Source organism: Leucoraja erinacea, chromosome 6, assembly GCF_028641065.1.
Source record: "Leucoraja erinacea ecotype New England chromosome 6, Leri_hhj_1, whole genome shotgun sequence".
NCBI classification, from domain to species: Eukaryota; Metazoa; Chordata; class Chondrichthyes; order Rajiformes; family Rajidae; genus Leucoraja; species Leucoraja erinaceus.
In genome coordinates, this window is record NC_073382.1 from 58,923,872 (window position 1) to 58,940,236 (window position 16,365).

General features: G+C 40.7%; 1 protein-coding gene across 2 annotated transcripts in view; it reads right to left on the reverse strand.

Moving 5' to 3' along the window:
- Positions 1 to 16,365, reverse strand: part of LOC129698201 (neuronal PAS domain-containing protein 2-like) — a 64,102-nt gene that overhangs the window by 19,144 nt on the left and 28,593 nt on the right. For both annotated transcript variants that reach the window (XM_055637165.1, XM_055637163.1), the window contains exons 4-10: positions 15,685 to 15,776; positions 15,044 to 15,133; positions 13,386 to 13,506; positions 6,897 to 7,010; positions 5,618 to 5,736; positions 4,892 to 4,974; positions 3,459 to 3,565 (exon numbers count right to left, since the gene is read on the reverse strand). In XM_055637165.1, coding sequence (XP_055493140.1) covers positions 3,459 to 3,565; positions 4,892 to 4,974; positions 5,618 to 5,736; positions 6,897 to 7,010; positions 13,386 to 13,506; positions 15,044 to 15,133; positions 15,685 to 15,776 — 726 coding nt within the window. The remainder of the gene's footprint in view (positions 1 to 3,458; positions 3,566 to 4,891; positions 4,975 to 5,617; positions 5,737 to 6,896; positions 7,011 to 13,385; positions 13,507 to 15,043; positions 15,134 to 15,684; positions 15,777 to 16,365) is intronic.

Sequence of the window (16,365 nt, forward strand, 5' to 3'; positions counted from 1 at the left end):
GAGGAATGGTGTGGTGTAAGTGATGGTGATTTCAGCTGATAGAAGATGGAAAAAATATGTTTTGAGGAAGGATATACAGGATGATTTAAATCTGAAGTACCCGAAATAAACTGACTGCTGGAAATGTGAGATACAAGACTGATATCTGAAATTGTTGCATTGATAACCACTTTTGCAGAAAATCTCGGTTTAGTCTGGAACTTTAATTTCAACTTCCAATTGGCCTTCACTGTAATTTTCATTTCCCTATGACTTTTAATTCATTGGAAGTGTATGGAGCCACAAAGCTCAATGTGTATGGAGACACAAAGGAGATGAGGAGGGATTTATTTAGTCAGAGGGTGGTGAATCTGTGGAATATGAGGCTGTGGAGGCCAAGTCAATGGATATTTTTAAAACAGAGATTGATAGATTCTTGATTGGTATGGGTGTCAGGGGTTATGGGGAGAAGGTAGGAAAATGGGGTTAAGAGGGAAAGATAGATCAGCCATGATTGAATGGCGGAGTAGATTTGATGGGCCAAATGGCCTAGTTCTATTCCTATCACATGAACATGAGCTCTTCTGGTGATACACTAGAACCCTTGGGATGACACTAAATTGAACAATTTCACATAAAAGTCTTGTCTCTCATACTTCCAGCATTCATCCTTTTTTCATTCATTTTCTAGCACTTCTGATTTCATCTGTCAAATCCTATTTTCACATCCTGTTTACATCTTTCTCACCCTCGTTCAGCTGACATCACTTCCACTTGTTTTATTCAATTCCTTCAGCTCCAACTTTCCTATTTTATCTCTCTGTCCTTTCTCCCTTTTATTTCAATTTCAAATGTGTTTACTTTCTACTTTTCCTAGTCAATAGACAATAGGTGCAGGAGTAGGCCATTCGGCCCTTCGAGCTAGTACCGCCCTTCAATGTGATCATGGCTGATCATCCACAATCAGTACCCCGTTCCTGCCTTCTCACCATATCCCTTGACTCCGCTATCCCAAAGAGCTCTATCTAACTCCCTCTTGAAAGCATCCAGAGAACCAGCCTCCACCGCCCTCTGAGGCAGAGTATTCCACAGACTCACAATTCTCTGTGTGAAAAAGTTTTTCCTCATCTCCATTTTAAATGGCTTACCACTTATCCTTAAACTATGGTCCCTGGTTCTGGACTCCCCCAACATCGGGAACATGTTTCCTGCCTCTAGCCTGTGCAAAGCCTTAATAATCTTATATGATTCAATAAGATAACCTCTCATCCTTCTAAATTCCAGAGTATACAAGGCCAGCCGCTCCAATCTATCAACATATGTCAGCCCTGCCATCACGGGAATTAACCTCGTTACCCAGTATGTCGGGAATTAACCTGATGAACAATCACTGACCTGCTACATTAATGGATTCTCCCTCCACAGATCTAGCTTGGCCCGCTGGTCATTTCCAACATATTCTATTTTTATTTCAGATTTCCACATTCGGCAATATTTTGCTTTTGGAGATGGCAGACATATTTGATTTCCCTTTCCCTTTCCCTTTAACAGATCAGATTTTACATCAATATTAAATTAATTGACTTAATTAGTTCTATAGTATTGCATTCAGTTGAAGAGCTACTCTTATTACTTTTGAAATAATAAATGAAGAAAATAATGAATCATCTACTGTTGTTCATAATTCATTGTTATTTTTTTGTGGTAAATTTAGGGTTGATTAACTCCTGGGTGTACGTTGCACCTCTGGTTTAATAAGGACTAAACTAAGTGGGACCCGTTGGGTCCCTGTCACAAAGGAGTCTTGGTCCCCCAACGTAATATTCCACCACTCACCCATAGCCCCCAACTGCACAGACGCAGCTTGTTTCCCCTCGTCCCTAGCACTCTCTCCCCCTCTTCACCCTCCCTTTTCTTTCCCCTCTCCTCCTCCCCTCAACAATCCCTCCCTCGCCTCTCTCCCTCTCCTGTCCCCTACCCTCAGTCACTCCCTCCCTCCCACCATAACTCCTCTTCCCTCCCTACCCCCTCCTATCCCTCTATTCCCCACTCCTCACTTCCCTGACCCTCACTATCCAGCCTCACCTTCCCCCATTGCCCTCCTCTCCCTCCCCCACTCATCTACTACCCCTCCACTCCCTCTATTCCCCCTCCTCCCGCACTCTTCCTCCTCACCTCTTCTTTTCCATCTCCTCTTACCCTCCCCAAATCTCTCCTTTCCCCTACCCTCAGTCAGTCCCTTCCTCCCTCCATAACTCCCCTCCCCTCCCCCCCTCCTCTCTCTCTATCCCCTCTCCTCCCCCACTCTCCCTCCCCAGGATCTCGAGGTTGCCACTCTTCTCCCGTCTTGTGTGCCCTGGAGGACCATCAGCCTTCGGCACCCTCAGTCAGGCCTCGGATCGGCCCGGAAGCAACAGCAGCTACGGCCGCGCCGGCATGGGGGTGGAATGGGGGTGTGGGGGGGAGAGAGCTCGGAGAAAATGGGGAAAGAGCCATGGGGGAGAGGGGTGTATTACAGGGGAGGGGGCAGGAGCTAGCAAGGGGGACCAGACGGGAAAGGGCTGGAGCTGCGGGGTATTACGATTGTGGTGCGTTTGGATCTCACAGCGGGCGCTGGACGCTCTCCACCACCGGGATCAGATTCACTGCTTTCCGTTTGGCGATATCGTCGTGCCGCTTCCGGTCCCTCCGAAAATTGTGTCCAGTTGGAGACCTCTGCCGGCCTCCTTCAGCTCTAGTAAAGACGTGATTGCGCAGGAAGGAGCAGACCATCCCAGGGAGTGACAGGAGAATCGACTAATCCACGTGGCGCTGACAGGCAGGAGAGGAGATCGATCTGCGTACACGCAGTTTTAAATCTCGCCTAACTTTTACAATATACCACCGATCGAAACGAAACATGTTGCACTCGCAGCACTGGAGAACAGCGAGTAAGCTGGTGAAAAATCGTAGCGCTATCGCATACCATTTTTGCGCAAATAGAAAAAACGTGCATACCGGAAGAGCACAAGAACAGAGCTTTAGTTATGTCTAGATGAATGGCTACAACTAACTCTTCCTGAGGCAAAGTCATTGTGGAATGTGGAATTCCACACAGAATGAGAAAAATTACTCAAACATGTTTGAAAACAAAAAATAATGGGAAATTTCATCAATGCTGCACTGCAGAAGTGGGTTTCTGGCCAATTACTCCTTATAGAGAGACTTCTGAGAGCAAACATATTATCAGTACAGGTATATAAACTGTATTGATAGGCTAAAACCAAGACAAACACGATTATCCGCTATTTAGAACACCGGATGGACTCTTACATGGAAGTTTCAGACTTTCATTTGTATTTTACTCGAATGTACGTGTAAAGATTTTTTTCTTTTGCCTTTTCCCCTTTTTTTAGATTTGAAACCATGACAGTATTTTGCTGCTCTAAATATCAAGTCTAATAACAACATTATTTTGACTTTTTCAGTATGATACATACGTTGTTGATGGCACCTTGCTAACTGTTCCAGGTCATCTGCATGGTAGTAATCGTAACCTGAAGTACCCAGGACTTCAAATGGCAAATAACCTATGATGTGTGCAGCCCTGTGGTCATAAAGAGAATTTGGTTACAAGACATAAATAGCATTGTCAGCAAATCCAGGCAGAATGTTCAAGTCCTGAGCAATGAAGCAGACTAACTGTATTACTTAAACCAGATTTCAACATAATACATCTGGTCATGAGACAAATAGGACCAGGAATTGTTACACATTCCATTATATCAGAACACCATTTGGATTTGTATGAGGATTGCATATAAGTGACTATCCAATATATTTTAAAAGTTTAATAATTTGTTTGTGAAATTTTTTTATGCAGCAGAGAACAATTAGGCCTTTAGCTACTCAAAATGCTTCTTTTGTAAAAACAAACTATAATTAAACAGAAATTATCCATTTTTATAAATTACATTCACACAGGAATTAGCTGCAATATCTTTTAATGATCACATAATAATGGCTTTTAAATGTCCATAAACATTTTATGAAATGCTGGTGGATGAAGCGTATAATATCTATTCAATGGTCTAGATTTCCAGCCACACTATATTCATTTTATAATTGTAAGTTGTTTACTACTTAATTTATTTTTTTCTCCAAAACATGCTGCCCTATCTTCTGAATTTTTCTAGCCGTATATTTTCAAGGGTTACCACATTGAAAATGACGACATTTTTATTGGACTTGAGAGACAAGATACATGTCAGTGTTTCAAAATGAGTCGTCAACCTGAATGGAAAAGAATGTGTAAAAAAAATTTCACCCAGAGGAGGACAATTTTTTGACCACTTGAAACTGTTTCTCCCAACTTAGTCTTATCAAATGTCTTCATAATTTTGAGCTCCTTACTAAATTTCCTTTACAACACAAATGAATAGTCCTAACTTTCCTAGTCCATCATTTCTGGTGCAATTTTCGAGAATTCCTATGCACTTGTCCTCTGTCCTTAACATTCTTCCTAAAGTGAAGAAACAAAAAATGGGCACAATACACCAGCCGGCCTAACCATAAATTAATGAAGATTCAGCATACTTTCCTTAATAATGCACTCTACGCCTTTCCTTTAAAAGCCAAGGACAACATTAACATCCTGCATTCAAAGACTTGTGATCAATAGCCCCAGTCTCTTTGTGCCTGCAAGCCTTTTAACATTAATCATTCTGTAACAACATTATAAATCATATTTCACTTTGGTATTCAGTGATATGTAAACATGCAAAATAATTAAAATTTCCTCCACATGGATTAATAATGTTACTTTTCCTTCCAGGAATACAAAACAAATTGTTTCCAGGTCTAATTTTTGGGCTGTAATAAAATAGATTAATCCCACCTCAGTCATCATAAATATAAAATAATTCTTACTAACCTGTGGTCTAGAAATAAAAATTTCCACTCTAAGCTATGCCGAGAAGAAAATTCTTCTGAAGGTTCTTCAATAATGCACATCTCCTGTTTTACGAATAAAGTATAGTAAATACCGTTAAAAGTTACACATTTTCATGTCCTTTCCAATTTTCAAAATAATCTACAAATGATACAATGATATATAAAGACGAGTATTACCGCATTGCATCTGTTTTGTGACACTACTTAGACATAAGAAAAACAATGCTCAACAGATGTTCTTCAAGACATTCAGAGGAGAAACTGACTACTTAAATGTCTTGCAGAAATAATATAGCACATGAGGTTTAAGAAGGAACTGCAGATGCTGGAAAATCGAAGGTAGACAAAAATGCTGGAGAAACTCAGTAGGTGAGGCAGCATCTATGGAGCGTGAAGGAAATAGGCAATTCTTCAGATGAGAATGGTTCCATGTGGTTCAATTCACTTTTAAACTAACAATTTATTACTGGTGCTTTTGTCATGTTCAGACTTTATTATTCTATTACTTAAATCACTGATAATTCTCCATGAAATCCAAAATGCCAAAAGCATCCTACCCCACACTATATACCACTCTCCCATCTATATTCAGACACATACACATAGCTCTGGTTCTTCCCTGATCCTTCAAACACATCCGTTCCAGTTCAGAGAATAATCCTTGGCAGACTGGTGTTGTCCAATTTCATTCCCTAGATGGACTCACCTTTATGAACTGAGGTGTTGCTAAACGAACAGTTGCTACAAAACACATTTGTATAGCAGGCGTTGGTTGAAATGTTCTTTGTACACCACCATCAAAACCCTTACAAGAGGAGCTGGGCCCTAAAATGAAAAATAGAAAAGTGAACATTTCCACCTATGGATTATATCATAATTATGTGAACCATTTCTCAACATGATCGATTCAGCGACGTTACTATGAAACAGTAGATAATAATGTGCATCAAAATATTTGCATCTCTAAGGAATATTGATTGGATAGATTTTTATGGCATTCCAATATCTTTAGTTACAATAGTTTTAAGCTTGGTAGAAACATTGGATTAATTGTTAACCTATAATCCTGAATGCAGTTTATTAGACAGAGAAGATTATTTATTAGGAAAGAAACGTTTGCAAATTTTTCTGCAGGCAAGGATACCTAATCTGGTTTCTGCTAGAGCCTAGGGCAAAAGGCTTTGACATTCTCTAGGCTTTGGAGGCAGAAAATAAAGGATCAAAAATGTCTTCTGATCATTATCTTGTGAACATTCTAGAAAAACAGATACAGAAAAAAGAAAGAAAGAAAATACAAATCTTTCCACAAAAATTGAATATTTCAAAAGTTTTATTTTATATTTCTCTCTCGTACCTGGTTATATTTATTTTGTATCGAATGGAATCTAAAGTATTTGTTTTGAAAATGGTACATGGTTGATTAAATATTTTTGATGGTTGCTTTCACTGCAGCTTGAAATATATGGTGATGTGCATTTGTACTCAGCTAGATTTTCTGCTCATTCCAATGAAATCCATCTATTTGTGATGCACATTTTGTTTTCAAATTCCTATCTTCATATCACTATTACACAGTTTACATTCATAAGTACTGGTCTTATTATACACATAATGTCAAATATTTTGATTTTCCAACATCCAATATTTGTTGAAAGAAAATAAAGTAAATGCTTTTCTGCATGCTTTAATTATCTATGTCCTGTACACGTTATTAGTGCCTACATTCAGCCTTAGCTCACAGTAAGACATGTCAAGGAAATTTTGATTTTGTTCATTACAAAACTTCCTAGAGCAGAATCACAAATCTAAATTATTTAGTTTAATGGGTTAATTATTGCTAATTAATTTTATTTTTAGTGCTATTGATTAAACCACCTCCGCTTTTGTGCACAATGTCTATGTTTTTTTGTGTACAATTTCTGTGCTTTTTTTGGATGAAATTATAATCTGATCCATAGCAATTGTGGGCAACTCCCAACACTTACCGTTGTCATACGACTGAAAGTTTCCCACAAATCTTAAATATTCATAGGTTGCAGGTTCCTTTGGGTCTAATGTCCCTCGTAGAAGATGACAAGAAAACTCAAAGTAGTTCTCAGCTTTAAAGTAAAGAAAAATTATAATCAAATCCAAATTACACAAATGCATTTTCTAGGTCCCAAATTATTGTTTAATAGCCTGATGACGGTGTGAGCCAATCATTTCTGATGGAGGGAGAACCTGGGCTGGAATGGCGATTTCCAATATGATTTGCTTTCACAAGGTATCCACCCAATGTATCACATACTCTCAGCTCCAGCCAGGTGCGACATCACCTTCTTTAAGTAATGGCCTTAGGGTCATGCCTGAAGCTATCTCTGCCATTCTGCCTGGAATAGCTGAGGACTGGGTTCTATTTTCATCTCACTGAAATGGGCCAATGTTTTAAGTTACCTTTGGTTTCTAATCCCCCCTCAGTCAGGTCAAGAGCGTTTTATTGTCATATGTCCCGGATGGGACAATGAAATTCTTACTTCCTGCAGCACAACAGAATATGTGAATATGTAAACATTGTATATACAATACAATACAATACAATTTATTTGTTGTCATTTGAACCCAGAGGTACAAACGAAATTTGATTTCTGCAGTCATACAAACAAGAAGAAGAACCAAGACACAACACAATTTACACGAACATCCATCACAGTGAATCTCCTCCTCACTGTGATGGAAGGCAAAGTCTTATCTCTCCCCTGCACTCCTTGTTCTCCTCCCGAAGTCAGTCAAAGCGGGAAATCAAAGAGAAAGTTCAATAAATAACAAATATAGTGCAAATAACAAATAATAATATCGTCTTTTGCAGTTTAGAGCTCATAGCTTATTCGTTGTTGTGTTTAATAGCCTGATGGCTGTGGGAACGAAGCTGTTCCTGAACCTGGACGTTACAGTCTTCTGACTCCTGTACCTTCTTCCTGATGACAGTGGTGAGAAAAGTGTGTGGCCAGGATAGTGTGGGTCCTTGATGATTTTGGCTGCCTTTTTGAGGCAATGACTACGATAGAGCCCTTCGACGGTAGGGAGGTCAGAGCCGGTGATGGACTGGGCAGTGGTCACAACTTTTTGTAGTCCTTTTCGCTCCTGGACGTTCAAGTTGCCGAACCAGGCCACGATGCAACCAGACAGAATGCTCTCTACCGTGCACCTGTGGAAGTTTAGGTGAATCCTCTTCGACGTGCCAAATCTCCGTTATCTTCTCAGGAAGTAGAATCGCTGATGTGCCTTCTTTACAATTGCATCGTGTGCTGGGTCCAGGAAAGATCTTCTGATATATGCACGCTCAGGAATTTGAAGTTATTGACCCTCTCCACCATTGTCCCATTGATATAAACAGGATTGTGGGTCCTCATCCTTCCCCTACTAAAGTCCACAATCAGTTCCTTGGTCTTACTGATGTTGAGAGCCATGTTGTTATGCTGGCACCATTTGGTCAGTCGGTCGATCTCACTTCTATATTCCGACTCGTCCCCATCTGTGATTCGTTCAACCACAGTGGTGTCATCGGCGAACTTGATGATGGAGTTTGCACTATGACCGGCTACGCAGTCATGGGTATAGAGTGAGTAAAGCAGGGGGCTGATCACGCAGCCTTGAGGTGCTCCCGTACTAATGGTTGCTGAGGATGAAGTGGTTCCACCAATTTGAACGGACTGTGAGCTGTGGATGAGGAAGTCGAGGATCCAATTGCAGAGGGATGCGTAGAGGCCCAGTTCCATGAGCTTGGTAACCAGCTTGGAAAGGATGATGTTATTAAATGCCGAGCTGTAGTCTAAAAACAACAGCCTGACGTAGGTGTTTTTATTGTCCAAGTGGTCCAGTGCGGAGTGGAGAGCCAGTGAAATTGCATCTACCGTTGACCTGTTGTGGCAGTATGCGAACTGTAGTTGGTCGAGGTTATTGACGAGGTAGGAGTTGATGTGCACCATAACCAACCTCTCAAAGCACTTCATCACTACAGACGTTAGTGCCACTGGTCGATAGTCATTGAGGTACGTCACCTTACTTTTCTTGGGCACCGGTATTATTGATGCCCCCTTAAAGCAGGTGGGAACCTCGGCCCTCAGAAGTGAGAGGTTGAAAATGTCTGCAAAAACTCCCGCCAGTTGATCTGTACAGGTCTTGAGAACACGACCGGGTATACCATCAGGTCCAGGCGCTTTCCAAGGGTTCACCCTCCTGAAGGATCTTCTGACGTCGGCCTCTGTGACTGTGACTGTTACACTGTCAGGGCGCATAGGGTCTCGGGAAGGCACATCAGCATTCTCCCTATCGAACCGTGCGTAGAACGCATTGAGCTCATCAGGGAGTGATGCTTCGCTGTCGTTTGAGCCGCCTCCTGATTTTGCCTTGTAGGAGGTGATGGCATTCAAGCCCTGCCACAGTTGCCGAACATCCTACTCATCCTCCAGCTTGGAGCAGAGGTCCCTTTTGGCCTTTTTGATGGCCTTACCAAGGTCGTTTCTGGACTTCTTATAGACCGCTGCATCCCCAGACCTGAATGCCCGGGATCTGGTCTTCAGAAGAATGTGGATCTCATGGTTCATCTAAGGCTTCTGGTTAGGAAACACTCGGAAGATTTTTGTTGGAACACAGTCCTCCACGCATTTCCTTATGAAGTCTGTAACGGCTGTGGCGTATTCATTCAGGTCCGTTGCCGAGTCCCTGAACATTGCCTAGTCTACAGACTCCAAGCAGTCCTGGAGTTGTTCCTCTGCCCCCCCCCCCTCTCCCCCGCAGGAAGAAGAAACCGAATGGTTGGATTTTCCAAAGTGAGGGCGAGGGATAGAGCGATAGGCGTCTTTGATGGCCGTGTAGCAGTGGTCAAGGGTGTTTGATCCTCTGGCGCTGAAGGCGTCCCCGGTGTTTACAGGTACAGTACTTATTGTACCTGCGCGCCTCCGCAAGGTCGGGGATTCCCCTCCAAACGGGAATTCCCTTACAGTCGCTATCTTCGGGAGTTCGCAGTAGCACTAATGCCTTTAAATGCGTTAGCAGCTCTCTATTTACATCGTTGGTTTCTGCAGATTCTTTGATATAAGTGAACTCAGAAATACTATATTTGAAGATTTTCTGTTGTGCCGCTAGCAAAATATCGCCGCAGGTAGGCGCCATCTTAGGTTGAAAGGAAGGGCTAACTTTGCAACATTTAACCCAGGAACATCTCTGCTGATCTTTTAAACAACCTCCTTATCATGATTTGACCTTAATTTTCATATTCTATAAATTTAGATACCCTCATAATACAGGAAAATGCCACTCAGCTATCGGGACTTTGCTGGCTCTTAGAGCATTCCCAGAAATCCCATTCCCCGACCCAACAAGCAACATCGTGAGGTGTTCTCAGGGTAATACTATACAGATGTTGCATGAGCAAGAAAAGCTGAGCTTAGCAGGAGATGAACCATGGAAAGTTAATGGATATTCGAGGAACCTAATATAACTTGAAAAGACCATGACAACGTTCATTAATGGCTCCTCTAAGAGACATCATCGATGAAAAATCTTTTAGAAACGAGTGTGGGTTAAGTACTGACTTCCAGTAAAATGTTCAAACCAAACAAGGGAATGGTAAAATATATTACAATTCAGTGATCAATAATATCTTTCAGTCATATAACCATATAACAATTACAGCATGGAAACAGGCCATCTCGAACCTTCTAGTCCGTGCCGAACACATAATCTCCCCTAGTCCCATATACCTGCGCTCAGACCATAACCCTCCATTCCCTTCCCGTCCATATAACTATCCAATTTATTTTTAAATGATAAAAACGAACCTACCTCCACCACCTTCACTGGAAGCTCATTCCACACAGCTACCACTCTCTGAGTAAAGAAGTTCCCCCTCATGTTACCCCTAAACTTCAGTCCCTTAATTCTCAAGTCATGTCCCCTTGTTTGAATCTTCCCTACTCTCAGTGGGAAAAGCTTTTCCACGTCAACTCTGTCTATCCCTCTCATCATTTTAAAAACCTCTATCAAGTCCCCCCTTAACCTTCTGCGCTCCAAAGAATAAAGCCCTAACTTGTTCAACCTTTCTCTGTAACTTAGTTGCTGAAACCCAGGCAACATTCTAGTAAATCTCCTCTGTACTCTCTCTATTTTGTTGATATCCTTCCTATAATTAGGCGACCAAAATTGTACACCATACTCCAGAATTGGCCTTACCAATGCCTTGTACAATTTTAACATTACATCCCAGCTTCTATACTCAGTCATTTCAATGAATAACAGGAAGAGTAGCACACCTTTGGTTGTATTTTGAAATTTAAATTGAGGTTGATTGCTCCAATCTGATTGATTAATTCAGATGTAACTATTAGAACAAGATTGAAACCTTTATGAATACAGGTGCACAACTTTATATCCGAAAGCCTTGGGACCAGACACTTGTCGGATTTCGGACATTTTCGGATTTCCGAATGGAAGATTTAGGTAGGCAGCGCGGGCGGCTTGAAAAGTCTGGAGCGGCTGCCTCCTCCCCGGAAAATCATTGTAAATCATTGTTAGTCAGTTAGTTTGGAGGGATTTTATGTGGGGGAAACTTTAATTCTTAGTCCCCTACCTGGTCAGAGAGGCGGGGAGCGGGTAATGCCTTACCGGGTCGCCGTGCAGTAAGCTCCGCAGCGCTGTGGCCGCCAACTCCCAGCTGGGGGCTGCGGGCGTCCGGCCGCGGGCGGTGCCGGTTGGAGCTCCGACCCCGGCAACTCTACTCCTGGATGCGCGGCGCTCCAAATCCAGCGTGGCCCGCGGCCGGACGCCCGCAGCCCCAGTTCCGCGATGTTGAGATTCGGCGGCGTCGCAGCGCTGGGATACCAGCGGGGAGCGGGCAATGCCTTACCGGGTCGCCGTGCGGTAAGCTCCGGAGCGCTGTGGCCGCCGACACACAACACCGCGGAGCGGGGGCTGGATTTGGAGCGTCCTGCCGCCAGGAGTAGAGTTGCCGGGGTCGGAGCTACAACCGGCGCCGCCCGCGGCCGGACGCCTGCAGCCCCAGCTGGAAGTTAGCGGCCACAGCGCTCCGGAGCTTACTGCATGGCGACCCGGTAAGGCATTGCCCACTCCCTGCCTCTCCGACCAGGTAAGGGACTAAGAATTAAAGTTTCCCCCTTCACCCCCCCCCCTCCCCCCTTCACATAAAAGCCCTCCAAAATAACTGACTAACATTTAAGCAATGATTTACAGATGTTTAAGTGGCTCCCCGGGGAGGAGGCAGCCGCTACAGTAATACAGACCTGGGTTGACCGTGGGTCGTTTCGGGTCAAGTTTGGCGCCAAACGCGAGCTTTGGTGTGCAGACGACATCCTGGTAAAAATGGCCGGTTTTTCGGAGTTTTTCGGTTTCCGGAACTCCGGATAAAAGGTTGTGCACCTGTAATAGGCAAAAAAATCCCCACGCCTGAACATTCAATGAATGTTCAAGAAAACACTTGGCTACCAATCTGGTTTGTCCCTATTCACCTCCCTGTCTGTTCCCTTTAGAGAGCAGGCAGAGAGGAATATTGTCCTGGAGAACGGTTCACTCCGAGTTTCATCTGGTGTGAACATAGATGGCCAAACCAGCATATCTAAGATGATGCAAGAAGACGCAAATATTGACTCCTGCTTCATTGCCATTCAAGTTACAGATCCGTTCACTTCATCGTGGACAATTTGAATCTCTTTATGGATGGTGGAATGACTTTCATTGGCCCCGAATTTTCTCTTCCTCTTGGCAGAAACTGGAAAATTACTGCTGCCCAGGCATCAGGAAGACCAACATCAGGCATAGTCCAATTGTTTCCTTGTGAAAGTTCACTGTTTTTTGTAATATGTCTGTATTATTTTCAATATCAAGGTCAGCTTCTACTGATGTATTTGTAATTCTCAGTTATCTATTTATTGATTCTTCAATCCTAAAGACATTGGTAGCAGCATCAACCCCAGTGCCATTAGTAAATTGAATGTTGGCTGAGATGAAATTTTCTTGCTGCACATTGTTAACATGTCACTGTACACCTTTGATGATGACTTGTATTTGAATAGCATTCACTAAATTAACCTTTTCTGAGATGAAGATGATTAACCCCAGCCTACCTCATTGGCACTATTCAGTAACATGCTCCATGCTGCATCCTCCACTTCTCTGACTTTGCAAACATTGTTAATTCCATTACTTGAACTCCACCACCAAGGATGATCTATTAATCCCATTGCTGCTTTCTGGAATTACCCACCCCTCTAAATAGAAATCACTTAGGCTTTGTGTTATCAAATTACACAAAATACCCATCTGTACATCAGTCCCTTTTCTTTCACCGTTAATTATTTTCTGCTGCAACCACTTACATAGGAAGAGTAAATATAGTGAATGCTGTACAAATACAAGTCATCATCAAAGGGCTCTCTGTGAAAAACATGGGTTACATAAACGTTATGTACAAATAAACTCACTGTTTAAGTAGTCTGGCAAAATAGTGTCTGTTGCCAAAGTATGAGAAGACAACAATTTATATATTTCTCTGTGCTCCTGCTCTGGGAGGAAGTTTAATAAATTCTGATCGATAACATCAGACTAGAAGAAAGAAAAAAACATGCACAATCAGTGTTGATAAAATAATATAATTACGTGAAAACTGTTATGATAGCCTGAGTTCTTGTTTGTTGAATGTGGGACGCAATACTTTGCAAAGTGCTGTCTTTCCAAAAGTACTTGAATTCTACAGGGGTAGAATTTGAGATATTTTATAACAGTATGGCATTGTATGTCAAAAAGCTAACACTCAAACTATAAAGGAAATTGCAACTGTCAGACTAATGCATTCTTTATTTGACAAGGGATTTGGAAATCGCGGAAATCAGATTTGGAAATCCCTGTGACCACATGGGTTTCTTCCAGGAGCTCTGGTTTCCTTCCACACCAAGGACATTGTGGGTTTCAAGGTTAATTAGCCTCTGTAAATTGGTATGCAGCGAGTGGGTGAGAAAGTGGGATAGCATAGAACTAATGTGAATGGATGATTGTTAGTTGACGTGGACTAAATAGTTAAAATAAAATAAACCAAATATGAGAATAATAGCATATCCTTTTTTTTTAATGTATATTGTGATTTTGGGTTAATAATTCTGAATGTTACCCTCTCTGCATGGAAGGTTTACAGAGCCAAAAACTGTCATCACACATGAACAATATTTGGATGTAACTTTGACAAGCCATGACTTGGAGAGCAGTCGACCAAGTGGTAACAGGTGAGATTAGGGAGTGCGCTCTTTTTTGACCAACGCTGTCTCTGAAAGTGATTTATTTTGTAAAACTTCTCAACAGAAAATGCTTATATCTCATGGTGAAGGATAGGAAATACATCTACATTCTGAAAATTAGTTGGGAATTTTCATAAATTTAACTACTTTTAAATAAAAAAACAGGAAATACTGAACTTTTTTTTTTTTGTTAGCCCTACACGCTACGAATCCCAACTGTGGAGACACTGGCATTGTTGTCTCGTTGTAGGATATTGATCATTCTTTTAATCTGGATTTTTAATTCATGTATTGTTTTTTTTAAATATATAATTTATGATGCTTTTATAAGTGATATACTAAGATTTTATATGAGCTTTATTTTTTAATATGCAATGTATTTTTTTGTAATGTTGTCCCTTGTCTGGACCTCAAGTCCGTAATAAAGTTTATTATTATTATTATAATAAACAGGTTAGGTTGCATCAGGGAGAGATAAACTGTTCACTTTTTAGGTCAATGGTTTAAATTTTTTTCCTCTATTATGTTGCTTGATTTGCCAAATATTTCTGGAAATTTCTGTTTTATTTCATATTTCCAGCATCAGCAATATTTTTGTTTCTGACCTACTTTTAAAATTTGGTCAGATTAGTAAATTAACATTGTTGTATCCATTTCTGCATCTGAAATGCATCACTCTACAATCATAGGGCTTTTTCAGATACCTCTGTAATTGGACATTATTTAAAATATATATAATTTTGAAACTTGTTCATTTTATCTTTGAATTAGAGTTGCAAACTTTCATACCAATATGAAATGCAACTTGTGTTCAACAGAGAATACTCACTTTGTAACTTTATTATACTCACAGGTAAGTGCCCAAGTAGAGGTGTGATGCTATCAGAAACATAAATTATATTTCCATCTGTTGTTAGAGCTACGAAGAATCCATCTAAAGCCTGCAGTATGGAAAACAAGACACAGGATACTAATATTTTCCAACAAGCTGTGTGCGTATTTTGAAATTACAGCAACAAATCTCCATTAGAGTTTAAAAATTGTAAGCATTCCATTTAGTAGATAGCAATTTTTCAAAAATACATTTATCTGAGTGAAGTTTAAAACATAAACATATTTTATGTACTGCTGCATATTGATATGTTATAAATCGATAGCTTTTTGCCCCAAATTAAATGCTTAATATATTTTATTTCTCCCAGACCATTTTAAGTGATGGCTAACTTAAGTTATTAGAGTACAAACCTGTATCACACCACTCACTAGAAGGAAATTATAATTATTATTTGAATCCAGCCTGAATCCTGCGTCTGGCCAGACCAGCAGGAAATAATTGGAATCAGTACTGGCTTTAAAACTTGATTCACACTGCATGTCCAAGCATTCCGCAGAATGTTTCAGGTCAACATCATTAAATAAATAAATTGTTAAGTTAAAACATGTGAACCAAGTCAACTAGTTGCTGGTCTGGAAATACATTTACATGAGATACCTCTAGCATCAGTTGTGTGAATTCCTCATTGCTCAGAAAAGAAGGCTTCCAGTTATGTTGGATAATACTTGTTTCTGTCTGCACTGAAGTCTCTAAAAAAGAAAATGATTAACTTTAGTACATGTTACATTTATATTAACACAACCACAGTATCTTTTTTACTTAGTTAAACGTTTTACATATTCACCCTGCCTTTTAATGACTAAACGTTTAAAAAACATTCTGTTATATACCACAACTATAATATGAAATACATAAGTGTACAGAATCCTTTCCACATAAATTATGGTATAGTTTTATGTATAATATAATTTAAAATAATTCAAAGAGCATAATGTCTATATTTAGACAGGTAAGTACAAATTGATTTGAACATCCATTTCATTCAAAGTTTCGCCATATATTTATGTTGGCAAATGCAACATATGCCATGAACCAGTAGACAGGACAAAGATTTGAACTGTTTTGAAGTTCTATGGTTCAGCACAATGCTTGTATACTGTCACAAGAATGTAATCAGAAAGCTTATAGGTGAATGAGAAGAAACTGATGACATTTCCTCATAATTCTTCACTAGCTGTCAGTTAGTTCTTTACTCCTGTGTAAGTCTCAAAATCTATTTCCCAAGGTAGAGGATCTTTGCATTTTCCATCTAACCTACAGAAACTAGTATCCCCAGTA